Source organism: Thermobia domestica, chromosome 12 (assembly GCF_964235325.1).
Source record: "Thermobia domestica chromosome 12, izTheDome1.hap1.1, whole genome shotgun sequence".
NCBI lineage: Eukaryota > Metazoa > Arthropoda > Insecta > Zygentoma > Lepismatidae > Thermobia > Thermobia domestica.
The window spans coordinates 106,798,400-106,814,697 of NC_137465.1; the positions used below are offsets into that span (position 1 = coordinate 106,798,400).

The 16,298-nt window shown below is 36.0% G+C and overlaps 1 protein-coding gene across 2 annotated transcripts in view; it reads left to right on the plus strand.

The window, feature by feature from the left end:
- Nucleotides 1–16,298, plus strand: part of MRG15 (mortality factor 4-like) — a 99,259-nt gene that overhangs the window by 57,341 nt on the left and 25,620 nt on the right. For both annotated transcript variants that reach the window (XM_081733948.1, XM_081733949.1), the window contains 3 exons: nucleotides 13,151–13,364; nucleotides 13,889–13,990; nucleotides 15,035–15,126. In XM_081733948.1, the coding sequence (XP_081590074.1) occupies nucleotides 13,151–13,364; nucleotides 13,889–13,990; nucleotides 15,035–15,126 (408 nt within the window). The remainder of the gene's footprint in view (nucleotides 1–13,150; nucleotides 13,365–13,888; nucleotides 13,991–15,034; nucleotides 15,127–16,298) is intronic.

A 16,298-nucleotide genomic window follows, 5' to 3' on the forward strand; every position in this document is an offset into this window, starting at 1 on the left:
GAAATATATATACGACTGAACCGAGAATCAAACCCAGGTCTTCGACTTACTGTACCGACGCGTTAACCATTATGCTATCCAATTCATTGCGATAAGAGCGATTGAATATATGGTTGTTAAGGAAACGGACTCGGTAGCATATGGTTAACACTCTAACATGGAGACCCCACGATCAGTTTTCGAACCAGTCATGCATTTTTCATTTGTCTTATATTCCTGTCGTTATCTTCATTCCATCAGTTTTCTCATCATTATTTACATATATATATCTTGAAATATGTCCGATTGTAACATAGTCATTTAATTGATGTATGATTTCAGAAAAGTATACTTTGTTTTGCTGCAAAGGGAGTGCATTTGCATCCGATGGAGATTTTTGGAACACGTTCTTTAATGTAGGATATCGAGTCACCTTACATCAAATGAAATGCTCGTTAAACTGATGTTTTTCCTGTAAGTCTGTCTCGTCTCTGTTAACCATTCTAAGTCGGTAATATTTAGATCAGTAAGTGAAGCAGATTGATGAAAATTAGAAAACGCACAGACCTGGAATATGTGACAACTTGACCTTAGTCAGAAACTCCTTTTTCTTTAACATGTGGTAGGTACTTCCTTACTAAAATAATCTGTTTTTGATTTTCTCTATTTCTTCTAACTAGAATTATCGGCTTGTCGGACGCTCGTTCAAATATTTTAAACGAAAACGTTGTAAATAATAATGGAATTAAAAAGAGCTACCAGAGGTTAGTAGGGATTCTAAATGTACGTGACAACTTAATTTCCGGAAGCAGACGGAAGAAGAAAAATATTTAGTAACCTGAATTTTGCTTGTGTCGGTGTTATGGTCCTGTAATCATGTCTTTTGGAGGTGACATAATGTGATGGGAAGCTGCATATACTGTAAAGTTGATCTTGCATGATGATGATTCATCCGCTAATTGCATCTAGTCATAGTTCGGAGCCTACGTTAATAGTAGATCCTTCCTTTCATATAACCTCGGTGTTGTATGACGACGTAAAACACAAACTCAAACCCAGTTAGTGAATCCTGTCACGTTCAAAGTAATCCCTTATACTGTAAAAAAAAGTATACGGTCACATTTACTGACCGATTACCGTCAATTCTGGCTGAAACCGATTACTCTTAAATTTTCGATATTACTGTAAAATTATGGTTATTCAACATAAATATGCTATATTTATGTTCTATTACCATAATTTTAACACTAATACCGTAAATTTTAGGATAATCGGTTGGCAGCCAGAATTGATGGTAATCCATCAGTAAATGTGACCGTAATTGTTTACAATGTAGTGAAGCGACACACTTAGAAAGATTACTGCATCATTACTGGGAACATTCCTAGAACTTGTTTTTTCGGAATTGTATACAGTATGTTAATGCGGCGCGCTTAATGTGAGGAATACCATCGAATTGGTGTCGTTTTAAGGCAGTTTTTAATTTTGGAAACAGCCAAAGATCGTATGGTATGAAGTCAGGGGAATAATGTCTTCAAGTTTCGGGATGGATCTCTGGGCCTGGTAAATGCGAAGTTATAAGACTGCTATAGATTTGTGTCTTTGATTTTCCTTTTACAGTGATACGGGCATTTGATATTTTGTCTGCTTCTCCTCGAGTCAATTGATCTGCAGTTCAGTGGAGCGCATGCTTTAACATGTCAAAACCATGCTTTGACATCAACTGCGAATAGAGCCATAGTGCTACGCCACAGGCATTCAGGGAATTGTCATATCTCGTGTACATGTAGATTTAGTGGTTTCTTTTAAAAATAAAATAAACTGCTTTTTGACAATTTCTTTCTGTAGTGTAATAATTGACCTGCTTGAAAATCACATTAGTGGCGGTATTTTCCCATAAATGAATAGGTATGATGAAGTTAATAGATTGGCTGTTAGGAAGAGAAATATCCATTTTGTTTTGAACCCGCGCTCGCTGTTCTCAGTGGTACTCTGGCTATGACTCTCGCTTAATTACTGGTTTAGAGCAAGCTGTAAACTTGTAGTTTGGACATTTCTTCTATTAGCGGGCACTGGTACTCAAACATTTAAAAAAGAAGAAACACTGCAATTGTTTATTTCATATCATTCAGTGCGTTAAAAAAAAAACAAAAAAAAAAAAAAAAAAAAAAAAAAACACACACACACACACACAACAACAACAACAACAACAACAACGAAATATGAAATTGCAATGTTGCTAACACATTTCCTCTTTTCCCCGCCAGTAACGTTTCTTGAAGCGCAAAGTTGGACTTGACCTGGTAACCTTTGATGTGGACGGGAGATCTGTATAGGTAGAAGCGATGGAACCTGGAAATTGTTGAAAATGTAGAGGGTGATAACCTGTATCCAGCAAAAGTCTGATGGTTCGGTAAAGATAACTGTGTGGGATGAATCGGTATATGATAGTTCTAGATAAGGAATGTTCACTATAACATCGGTCTCTTAAAAGAAGAATTAGATTTATGGTTGGTTCTGGATGAATAACAAATTTGCTTATGATCGAGGAATGAAAAATTAGGTTTGAAAAGGGAACAATATGTGTAAAGAACCAAATCAGATTGTTTTCTAATATCAACAAGTTATCTTAATTTACTTCAGACATTTCAGTTAGTTGTACTCTACTTCATAATTTCTTCTTAATGCTGCGGAACGAATATTTGCTTAATTGATTAGTAGTGACATAGCCTATAGATGTGAATGAAAAGATTTTTATATCTAAGTTAGAGGATTTAACTGACATATCTTGCATTCATTTCAATTCCAACGATGTGAGTAATTAAAATTTTGCATGCTGTACTTTATAAAAATCTTTAAAATTTGAATATCTCTTTTTAAATTTTGAGATGTATTCACTGTTTACTGTGGAGTTCATTCCACTTGAAAGCCTCAATAAAGAAGCACATGTCATATTTATGAAAGTGGATTAATTGCTATTAAACGTATCATTAAATTTGATTTATAAAGTTGAGATAATGCACCTCCTTACCTCTAACTGACTTCAGTGATTGGCAATAATCCCCATTAGGAAGTCTCAAAGTACAGTAAATGTTTCGTATAAATGATGTAAGTTTAGTAAGTTACGATTTTATGAAGGCGGCGTTTAAGCTAGTGCTTGGAATTTTCGGGTAAAGTACCCGATGCATTCAATTCTGTCCGATCGAATTCGAGCTTAGATCCGTTAGACCCATATGTCCCACTAAAAGCGATAGACTCATTGAACCCGTTGAAACCGAGATCTTTATAACTTTAGACCCAATAGACTCATTATGAATCCGAACATATACACAAAATACAACTGTTTGTGTTATACAGGATGTCTACTAGTCTGGAAAACACAGAAAAGCTGGAAAAGTCAGGGAATTTTAAAATTTCTGGAAATATCAGGGAATTTTCTGTATATTTTGGAAATTTTTGTAACGTTAGGTTTGTTTCGTTTCTTTTACACTTTATATGCACAATGTTTGGAAAACAACTTGTGGAAGTCATCATACAATGAAAGACTTATGAAAGAAGTTGGCAACCTTTGCGTCTGAAGCTCGTGGTTTCTGATCTCCACGTTAAGGAATGTTCCTCATGTCCAGGAGTGTAGCTAGGCTGTTGTAATCGGTAACCACCAATGAAGTTCTAAGTAATACTTGTTCTGATCTTGTTGATTTTAATGTAGCGATAAATGAGGGCCTAACTATGTATGGTCAACTCTAATTTATAATATAATGCGTACCTATTTGTTAGATTTAAAACTCCTATTCCATTTCCTCCATATTCATTTCATATTCCATTCATATTCCATTTCAGTGCAGTTTGGCGTTCCGCATGTCTTTTGTGATGTTTATTATTATTTTGTAGGTAATTTCTGTGAATTTTTTGGTATGCTTGTAACTTGTTAATAAGATCGTTTTTTCTAGCAAGTGCAAGCGTTTTTATAGAAAACGTGAATGTAGTAGACAGAGCTCATCGATTATTACCACACTTGAAGTATGTCGGTTCAGTTTTAGATAGTAATCAAAAACCATCTTGTGACAGCTTTAAAATTGTTAAATCATGTCTGAAAGATTCTTTGCTTGGAGCTAAATTAGCTTTCTCCAAACCGTTGCTACAGACATTTAGCTTTTTTTTCTTTCTTTCTTTTTTTTTAAATGAAATCTCAGTCAGAGCCACCAATGCTTCCTTTCCTTTACGGTGCAATACTTAAACTTTTGAAGTCCCTTATGATTAGATTTGTTTAAAAAAAAAAAAAAAAAAAATGATTGAAGCAAAAAGTTCTGAAGACCTGATGAAAGTTTGCCTAAAAAATGGTAGTGAGAAGTTATCTGAACTGGATATCCTTCGTTTTCTGAGGGATTTTGTGCCTATTTCAACAAGTTTTTGTAAGAAGATTCTGTGTAAATTGCCAGTGAAATGAAATGCAGTCTTACTTATGGTGCTACATGCCTTTCTCCCGATTCAGTTTTAAACAAGAGACTTTGGGAAGAACAAATAACCGTAGCTTGGAAGCTTGTAGAGAATCATTTATCTGGCCCTGCTGCTGATGAAATAAACGACTCTACAGTGAAATTTGTACTCAAGATTCAGTTATCACAAGAATGAAGAATTTTGACGTGGCTAAGGATCGTTTAGATCACTTGTGGTTCTTCATCCTTGACAACACTAATACCAGCAACAACTTATCACCGTTCGTTAAGAAAATTCTAGTGTTACCACGGAAACGCTTCCGTTAAACGCCGTTTCTCATTGGATAAGAAGTTTTTTGTGGGTAATCTACACGAAGAGTCTCCAGTTTCGCAGAGAATAATACATAATGCTGTCACGTTCCACGGAGGTGTTCAGGCAGTGCCAATCTCAAAACAGTTAATTCATGCAGCAAGCAATGCAAATGTCAAATGAAAAAAGAGGCTTTCAGAAGAAAGCAGATAACTGAGACAGAGAAAAATCGTTCGAAAGAAAGAAAGAGAGCAGCTGCAGAGTTGGAAGAACTGAAGAAGAAGATAAAAAGTCCTTGAGAAGGCAGCAAAAAAAATCAGCTAAGTTGAAGAGCAAATGAAAAATCTTAAGAGAAAATCCAGTAACGTGATCATAATTGGATATCTCATGTAGATTTTAGCATTCTAGATTATAAAAATATTCTATATTTAGTATTCTACGTCGAAATACTAATTATAGAATATTTTTATAATCTAGAATACTAAAATCTACAATGTTTGTCAGTACTTGAATCTCGCAACGACATTCTTGTTAGTGTTCATACAGAAGGCTGTTTCACCCTTATGGTAGTGAAGTACAGACCCGTGCCGTAGGGCGTAAAACCCCGTCTCTACCAGCGATCATGTTCGATGTGAGAGCCCCGTTGGTGAACGATTGCACGACATCGTAGTTTCCACTGAAGGAGACCTCTATTGAACACCGCCTGATCCAATTTCGCCCACTCCTCCTCGCACACTTTCCAAAGGCCACCAAGTGTGGTCGGACGACGCTTTTTGATCCGTTTGGGGAGGCCGAAAGCACATAAGTCCATAGGGGATGCATCTGGTGACTTGACGGGGATGTCTCGAAATGGAATAGCCTTTACACCTGTCTCCTGTTCAATATGTCATGTAGGCCACCGTTCGTTTGGCAGTATGGCTGCTGGCCTTGTCCTGGTGAATGAACACTCTGTCAGTGTCATTGCCATACAAAGCCGGGGCATGTTGGCGATAGATGGGTTCCAGTACATGCTCGATATAATACACTGCATTCACCTTGACATTTGATGACACCCGGTGCATCGGAACTTTCCTTTTGCACAAAAACCCGTCACTACTATAAATCCCTTTGAAAAACTCTCCTTGCAGGAGCGAACCCACTTTGCATGATCGGTTCCATCACTGCGGCGGTAGTAAATTGCACGCATCTGCTGGGATCCTGTCAAATAGACCCATGCTTCATCTAAGGTGATCACATAACGCCATTTGTCACCTGCCAGGTAACCTTCATACAGCCTTTTGCATGCCACCCGCCGTTCTGCGATGTGCGTTGGCTTCAGAACATGTACCCTCGGTGTACAGTTGAAGTTGACCGTCCAACACGCCTCGCTATGTCACGTTAGGTGGGTGGATTCTCCTGGGTCACAAACCGGCGGACCTTGGCAATGACGTCTTGACTGCGTTGTGGAGCCGGTTGCTTCTTTTTCCCCTTTTGACGACACATGGCAATGGTTTGCTCTGGGTTTGCATTGTGATAGATGGCTGCATTAATTCCCTTATCAGACACTGTGAAACCTTTCTTCTTGCACCGTGTTCTTATTCGGCTATAGCTGTAACCTTATCAGAAAGTGCTACGATGTAGCCCTCGCAAAAGGGGTCGATTTTCAGTGGCATTCTGCTCACACACGTCTCTCCTCTGCACGGCTTGTACACAAGTGTCTGGCTACTCCGTACTGCTTGCGTCACGTTTCTGACGCGAAATTAGCGCCTCTGGTGGCGACTTCAAATTGCTACCAAAAGGATAAAATAGCCTTCTGTATACCTGTAGGTATTGTCGTGTATGTATTAGTCCTACTTCATGTCCTGGAATAATAAAAAATCTAATAGAAGTAATTCACTTGTGAATAGTCCAGTTTACGTAACTGAGTGTACCTCACTAGTACGTGGTGTGAAATGTAAAATCTTTATACACATTTTTGTGTATTATGTACGTTTTGTCGTTAACGCTTTTTGTATTTGAATATATGTATATATTAGTTGTATTGAATCAAGAAGCGGAGAGGAATGGCTATAAGGAGAGATGGGAGGCCATAAAAAATACATTGTATTTAACAATATTGTTCTTGCCATGTGTAAATAGGTACTTATTTAAGCGTTCTTCACATTTTTATAACAGCTGTCGTAACTAAGAGAACAGATATAAAATTTCAAGTATTTAAAGAATAGCCGTTATTTAACTTCACAAATTTTCTGTTTCTGTCTGGAAAACCTGGAAAAGTCAGGGAATTTTATTTGCCGGAAATAGTAGACATACTGTTATAACAACTTGAAACATTTATTTATTTTTATGATTAATGACAAGATATATTTTCATACAACCATCTAATATGCTGTATGCTTGTTTCTATGTAGAAAAGGAAAGAAACAAAAACATGGAAAATCAAAAGTACGTTTGTGGCTAAGTAGCAGGCGCACTTGCATCATGTGCATCCCATCCTTGGTTTGATTTCAAGTTGAGCATAAAGCTTCGAATAAATTTCCTGCAAAACAATGGTCGCCTACAAATCAAGAATACTCTATAAAGCAAGAGTTAGGCTTTCTCTTGAAATGGTGTCATGAAAGTGACGTCTCGTATCGGAAAGAGTATACGTTTCTATTGCAAAACCTCTGTCTCTTCACGAAAATTCTGTCATCTCGCCTGGAGGGCAACTAACTATTCCTAAATATTGGTTTGTGTCCGTTAAGCAGAAGGCTCTGTCTCACGTAGCATCCGTGCTGAAAAAAAAAAAAAAAAAAAAAAGAAATAGGAACCGAGTGTGCCTTCCCTTTTACTTCCTTCCCCCAAAAAAGAGAGATTATTTAATAACGAAAACAAAATGAATAAATTTGCCTGAAGTATTTACATTATTTTTCTGAAATAATACACAAAACGATCCGTATATTTTGCGAATCTTTGTTGGTGGTAGCTTTTCAAGGCGGGTGTAAGATTTGCTAACCTCAGGTTACAGCTATATTTCCGGTTCGCCACGTCTGTCTCCTATAATCAAACATCACACTAAGGCAGGACCATGAAACCTTTCGAAGTTAGTGTTGCGTTGCGGGTCTTAAGGTGTGTTTCTCATCTGTTGGTCTTATTGTATGTGGTAGGTGGTTTCACATCACATACGTAAGGTATGAGAGGGTATATGGTGCATTCAGTACACAAGTGAATTAAGTCTACTTTTCGTCATTTTGAAGATATGTCTTCTTTAAGATCTCTGTGAGCTCTAAAGATTCATGTCCAGATATTGTAAATAATTTTTATATTATAAAAGTAAATGCTAGCTTTCCCATGCGCACCATACAAATTTTATGTCCCTTGGTCTCACAACTTTAGTAGTTGAACTAGATGCCCTTTTGCGGTGAACGCTATATATAAATCCAAGGGTATTGTTGTTTAAACTAATGTTAGATGTGTCTTCCAAAGATTAAAAGATTTTGTAGTTCAGCTTCGAAAACCTCACATACTTCGGATATGAGAGGATATATAAAGTGTAGTATTATTTGGGATCAGTATTACCTAAAATATAAGATTTTTTGGTAGCAAAGATTCATTCATATATGTAAACTTCACGTGATCCTCTTTTATTAGTTTATTACACTGTATTATCTTTTACACTGTAATTAGGGCCGGGCCTTCTGACTCCACTAATGACTCTTTACACTTTTACCTACTGATGTACAAAAAAATTAAAACGTTTGCAAAAGTGTGAAAATCATACCTACTATGGTGTGGGGCCTCCTTTTGCGTCCAAAACAGCTTGATCCGACGTGGAATGGACGATACAGCTCCTGAATCGTGGTGTGTGGAATTTTGTACCAATGTTCCTCCAAAACATGCAGTTCCGTAAATGATGCTGGTGGTGGGTAATGAGACCGAACACGCCTTTAAAACTCAGACCACAATGGCTCAATTATGTTCAGATCTGGTGATTGTGGGACCCAGGGAGGTGTGATAGCTCCTGGTCATGCTCCTCAAACCATGATTTCACCGTTTTTGCAGCGTGACAGTTTGCCAAATCATCTTGCTAGATGCCATCACCATCAGGGAACAATATTTGGGCCATGGGTAGAACCTGGTCTCCCAAAATGGCCTCATACGCCGTAGCATTCATCATTCTATGCAGGGCCATGATGGGACCTGCAGAAAACCACGATATCACTGTCCATACTGTAACAGAACCACCCCCATGCTTTACAGTTGGGAACAGACAGTCTGTATCATAGGCCTGCGACGGTGTTCTCCATACGTAAACACGACTGGTTGTTAAAAACAAGGTGAAGGTCGATTCATCGGACCACATTACGTGTTTCCACTGCTCATGAGTCCACGCCTTGTGGTCCTTCCACCACTGGATACGCCTCTTCGCATTTACTGCTGTGACCAGGGGTTTGGCGATAGCGGCCCTGCCATAAATTTTCAATTTATGAAGTTCCCATCGCTCTGTTTTCGATGAAACCGGACTCTGTAGGCCGGAATTGAGTTCAGACGTAATTTTCATTTCAGTGGCCTTCTTTTCAGCTGCTACAATCCGTTTTAATGTCCTTCGGTCTCTATCTAACAGGATTATCTTTCGACCACTGTTGTGCTTTACAGACGTCGTTTACCCATGAATTGTGTATGGCCTCGTGACATTGGACACAGTGCCTTTCGATACCCCCCACAATGTTCGCCACTGTTGCCACTGAAGCTTCAACCAGACGGGCACCAACGTCAGTCTGTCAGGTCGCCCATTTTACCGCACCACTTTCACACCACGACACTCACAGTTGAACTGGTGAGAGGAAGGTCCACATGATACATTGAAAATAAAAAACAATCGGCAACCGAAACACATTGTACAGTAGAGGGCCAAACTTACGTGTCCTGTATGAAGTGTTTTTAGATTTTTTTGTCTACCGCTGTATATATATATATATATATATATAAAGTGGATATACATTTAATTAATAATAATCTAACATTTCATGCTAATATCTGTCTGTTTTATACTTACTAACTTTCTGACAACTCTTCATTTACCGAGTGTGTGCTAATTGTGCTAACTTCCAATACATATTGCTGAGAGCGTCTTAGCAATGTATTAAGTACATGAATTGAAGGGAGCACACCACTCCCTTCGTTGTTTAAGTGTGACGTTCCAAACCATTTCATGTTCGTTTAATATCTGTTGTTATTTAAAAGTACAATTACTTATTTTAGATTGGTTACGATTTCTATCATTATATTTGGGTTTATTATATTTTCATATATATGTTGATAATGTGTGTTATTTACAGATTATAAAATGACATAATAAACTTGGACTTTGATTCGAACCATAGCATGAGGACCTGAAAATAAATGACAATCTAAATATAACAAAGTTAACTTTCATGAAGATTTCGAAAGTATCGTCTTAAAACTAAAATATAGTGAAGATTTCTGCATCATAGAAGAGTTTCTTCGGAACATTATCGCAAAAATCTCGTCTGGTAACAGTAGAGATAAGATTTATAGGTTTGGTAGATAAGAAACCAAGCATATTTCTACCAGATTAATAGCGATTTCAAGTTAGTTTGTGGCGGAGAAAGTATCCAGAAATTATAGAAGAATAAAGGATTGTAACATCCCTCAACGAGGGATATTTCCCTCACACCCATCTTATCCCCAAAATATATATATGAATTAATGAAAATTCAGTAACTCTATCAAAATTAATCAGTAATCTATCAAATATCTTAATGTATAGACTTATTGTTTCTTCTGGTTCGTATGTAATCGGGGCTATGAAATAATTTTGCAAATATGGTAGTTTTATCATATCTATTAAAATCAAAGTATACATTTGCTATCAACTTTTTTCTCATATATATTATGCCTGAGGATATGGTTTCTAGGAAAATATAATGAACTCTTCAAAGTGAGAACATATCAAGCCGATGTATTTTAGTCGAAGGTCGAGATGTATATGGTCTTATAAATAAACATCTTTCATAACGCGACTTATGCCGTCTGTCTTGTTGTAGTACACTTTTAGTCACAAAAAAACACCTTCCACACACTGTTTAAAAAAATATATATTACTATGCTAGAAATACGGTAATTTTAAGTCGCAGATTTGGTACATGATATATTTTAAAAAAGGAGGAGCAATGTCATACCTGCGAATAGGCTACGATGACTAACCTTCCGTTTTACCTGTTTTGTTTATCTAATAGTTCAAGTGTGCCCACGACATGCCCTTGTTAGGTAACCTTGTTTGGGATCCGTTAAAATCCCATCGAATTCAGCGTGGTGCAAGAAGTAATATTTAAAATCATTATGCTGTTTTCTGAAAATATAATCCAAAAGAGTTAAAGATTTCAGGAAATAAAGTAAAATCACGTTACTTGCAATGGCAGTATCATAAACTTTGTGAAAAATTAAAGTTACTATATGTTAGAACATAGTAAAAAAAGGAAGTAAAATAAACTTTGAAGAACTTATATGGATTAATGCACTTTGCAGCGCATATGGCATTTTTGTTTATTATTATTATTATTATTATTATTATTATTATTATTATTATTATTATTATTATTATTATTTATTTATTTATTTATTTTTTATTTATTTATAGGCCTGATCCTTAAAACAAGCACTTTTTTCAGCAAAGTAGCTAAAGCCGTGTACGTGCGTTACATAGTAGTATGTAACTACTTACATACATCAACAGTCAATCCATCCACCATTATACAAGGCTAATATTTGGAAGAATTTCTTTCGTAGGACATTATTAATTTGTGATCGTCCAAATTAACTCAATGACAAAATACAGTATTTATATCAAATAGAACAAAAAAAAAAGTATAAATTGCGTACCTTATAAAGGTGGTTCAATCAAACGCGGAAATCGGTGCAAGCCTCTAAAACAGTTATTCGCAAAGAAGCAGAAACTTGGATAGGAATTTCTTACTTTCCACAATTATTGATAAAAATTCAACGTATTCTTGCAAAGCATAACATAGGCTATCTCCTTCCAGTATCCCCTCAAAAAGTTTAGAAAAGCATCTTACCGCTTTTAAAAGTTAGTTTGTTGATCTAGTAAATGGGGTCAGGTATCTATCTTACTCAATGTGAATGTGACTCCTCATATATAGGTCAAACGAAATACAACATTAACACCCGAATTAAAGAACACAGACAATCAAAAATGTCACAAGAAGAGAGCATGTTGGAATTGTCGCTTCACTTAAAACAACATATACACAATATGAAACAGGTTAAGGTGATAAATTCAGAAAAAAAAATAGAAAGAAAACGGAAGATTATCTCTATTCATAAATATTAACGAGATTTAAACCTAGATGTTTGCAACACTGATAGAATCTGGTTATCTACCTTACAGTTGTTATTAGTAACTTATATATACTAACCCTATTTACTAACTTAAAACTCCCTGTAGGCATTCACTTATCTTTCATTCGCGAAGAAATATTTTATTAGTCACATTGTTAGTCATACTCTTGTACACAGATTCTTCTTTACTTACATCTCACTGAGATATATTCTTTGCTAAACTCATCATTACTCATAAACAGCTTTTCACATTCTTAAATACGTATACAAACATACTTGTATTTGATATTTTTCTTAAGTACTTGTTTCACACAACTTACATCGAATATAAATACTTATTCTTAGAGCCTTTCTGTTTCAAGTGTACTCCTTGTGGCGCTGCTGTCGATCTGTTTTTTTTTTTTTTTTTTTGTTTTTTTTTCGTACCTTTCTTCGAAGAGGAGGAACAAGTTGCTGCGGTCGAGATCCTTCAATAGTTGGATGCGGAAGCGTTGCCACAATGAATTATTTCACGGACTTTGCTGTACACTGTCTTCTTAGCCATTCTAAGTAGCCTACGATCTTCACTATTCAAGACCAAACAACTGAATAACAAATTGGCAACACAGCTGAGGTCTTTCACTTATTTTCCCTAAGCAAAGGGAAGGTTTTCTCCATCAGAGGCCGGCGGGGTGGGACCGAACTATGTTTAGCATATTTTCCGAGGGCACATCTGAAATAGACAGACTCTAGAAATGTAATCTTTCAAACTTACCAGTACTCATTTAGTTTTAAACACATACACATCCGTGCTCACTTATTCACAAGTTTTGTAATGATCGCACATTGCCCAAATCTCGCTTTTTCTTTCTTTCTCTCTTTCTCTCTCTCTCTCTCTCGTTGCATGTTATACAAACAGGTAGTTATTATTTTTTCCCAGATTCATGTGCGCCATCATATTCAGAATCTTGATGTCGCGTTTTCTACATTTTGCCACGTTGGAAACTAATTCTTGACATTTCATATGATCGTATTAATTAGAGGATATAATCTGTATTTATATCATGGGTGATTTCCTTGCCACTTAGTATTATTCTTATTATTCCAGGAAAAGTAAGAAAACGTCAGCGAAAACGCCTGGAGCGAAAAGAAAACTTGATGGTACACCAAAGGATCCTGATAGTCGTGCATCAACTCCTTCGACAGATAAATCAGTAAAAACTAAAGGTGCTGCTGCTCCATCTACGCCTTCGTCATCACAGGATTCCTCCTCAGATGTTCCCCGGAAGAAACGGGGTCGCTTGGATCCCACTGTTGAAACAGTAAGACTTAATTTAGTTTTATCTCAAAATGTTGATATCCCTCTGCTTATTCATACATAAACAGTAACTTATGAAGTTTATGCATTTCCATTTTACAATAACAATTTATAGTTGGCAGAAAAACTCGCCAAAAACTTAGGTTGTATTCTATGCCGATAGATAAATTATTGCAAATGATATCGAAAACCTTGTTGAAATCAGTACATTAGTAATTTATTCAGAGAAGTAAGTGAAACATATACACCATGGTGGCGATAACTAAACTACACTGAAAAAGAGAGGAAGACCCTCTTGTGGGCATATACTACTTCGAAAGCTGGAGGAGAGATATCTCGACACGCTCAAGAAAAGTAAATTAATGTGTATATATAAAAAGTTTCGTATATGTTAAGATATGGACAGCTAATCAATGAAGCAGACTAGTTATTTTATTCAGATTGTGTTTAAAAATGATGATGTACTGAAAACATAAATATAATTACGTGATAATAAATATTAATTTAAAGTCTCGTGATCTGTTTCAGGAGGAACAGTTTTTGACGAAAGTTGAAGTCAAAGTGAAGATACCAGATGAATTGAAGCCATGGTTAGTTGATGATTGGGATCTTATTTCCCGACAGAAGAAGGTGAGAATTATTAGAAGCATGTCCTCTGAACTCTTTATTTTATTCAAAAAGAAGAGGGATTGGCGTTTGTATGGGTTAATCAAAAGAGAAATATGAGCTTTTCAGAGTATCCTATAACCATCAGTATGAATGCTGAATAAATTTTATTGATTTTGATGGTACATTGCCTAGCATATATAAAGAACGTTTATTTAAGTCTTAAATTAATAATGGAATAATTGATATTAACAGATACAAATTCTACTTGTGCCCAAATGATATGTTTGTATTATAGTTGGAAGATCGTAAGATTGTTCACGTGTAAGCAGCAACAAAGAAGCGAAAAACAAGCTACAGAAATTAAAAGACTTGAATATCTATAGACATGATTACATTATACTAATATATTTATGTTTTGTAGTGGTAGTTACTTTGCTCCTCCATAGCCAGACATTGAGCACACCTTTCGAAGCATGAATTCAGTTTTCTGTGGCACCATTGAGTTCTCAATGTTGACCCAATACTTGTGTTAGGAGATACCAAACTCTGATATAGAAAGCGAGAAATAAAGACGTGTGAGACCGATGTGCCGAAGTATCTCAGTTAAACTTTATCATCTGACCTACGAGTAGTTCATTGTAGGCGTAGCACTAGGGATCAATGTTGCCGTTTTATGATGGAAAAAGTTATCCTACAAATTTTGTCTTGTTACATCATTTTACTCCTCAGCCAGTGTATCATGTCAGTGAATGATAAGTCTTAATATTTCAATATTTGAAATTCATATAATTTTTACCAAAAATCAGCTGTATATTTTTGGTCTTTGTCATAAAAGGTAAGATTGCATGTCATTTACGTTCGTGAAGGAGATAATAGCACAGGTACAACCTAGAGTCAAAACTGTTAGTCTTTAAAACATGTGTAAATTGAAATGAATTTTGAACATATAAAGTATTTGCATATTCTTTTACTTTGTCCAAAAGACATTCATTGACAAGGAGATAAATTCTGGTACTGAGGATTATTATTGTAATAATTTAACTTTTTGTGTACTTTTCTTTGTAGCTTGTAAATTTACCAGCTAAGGCCTCAGTAGACAAGATACTGGAGGATTATGTAAAGTACAAAACGTCAAGTAAAAGTAATACACCAAACAAGTAAGTATAAACCATAAACTATGTGTAAGTAATTCAAGTAGTTAGTTCTGTAGTCATGAAAAACGTCGATACAGTTTTTTTAATTTTTGTATGTCTTACGTCTTATTTTTGTGTCTTTTTAATGAACTGATCAGTAAAATATATTGTAAGGTTCTCTCAAAAAAATTATATTAGTTCAAAATTAAAAAAAAAAAAATGTTCTCAAATCGATTCATCTATTTGGAATTTACTTAATCGATGAAGAGACGATTATGAGCGAGGCTAATTAGTCCATGTTCGCACTTCTCTAGTGGAGTCCTAGTTTCTACTAGCACAAAGGGTGTAACTTGGAAATGTAAATCTAAAATAGGTAAATTCGCTTTACGTGCTATAGCATTCATCATAATTCCTTGGGATTTTCGGACAAAGAGAGGAGGAAAAAGAGAAAGAAAGAAAGAAAAAAGAGGCCAGGTACATATCAGTAGGGAATGGAACTTTAGTTAAGTAAATGTTTTTTCTGCAGTGAGATAGAGGCCCTTTCTTTTGCCAAAATGCTGATCATATCCTTTTATGCCACCACAGCAAATTTTATTTTACATAAAAACACATATTTTCCAGTTTTCCGTATGTAAATACATATTTTAAGAATTTTTGTTTTAAAAACATAAAATCACTCATTGAGGCCTGCTACATCGAAATCTTCGAAAGAAAAAATGCTTATTTTCCCACACCTCTTTTATATCGAGTGTATCAGGTTTGTTTTGTCTTTGAGCACGTTGACTGGCAGACTTCTGGTGTCTTACTTTAATCTACACGTAAGGTCCTGTTGAAGGAATTCTACCCAACCATAAGCCAGCTATAACATTGCAGGACTTTGAATCCACTACGTGTCTTTTCGTTCATTGTGTTCTGAGTGGTGCTTCAACATGGTTTGTGTGTTTCCTTACTGTAAAATGCCTAAAATAAAGACAAGTGTTTTATCTCGTTTACAGAAGTTCTGTGACGAATATAAAGACGTATTTTCTACTGATGGCAAAGTGCTATCAGTGTGGTAAATCTGTCGCGGCTGACCAACGTTCACAAATTACGCAGCATTTGAAGAGCAAGAAGCATATTGCTGCTGCTTCTCGTTTGAGCAAGAGACAGGCATTTATCGGTCAACCAATTGCGTCTAGTTCTGGGGAACTGTCAAA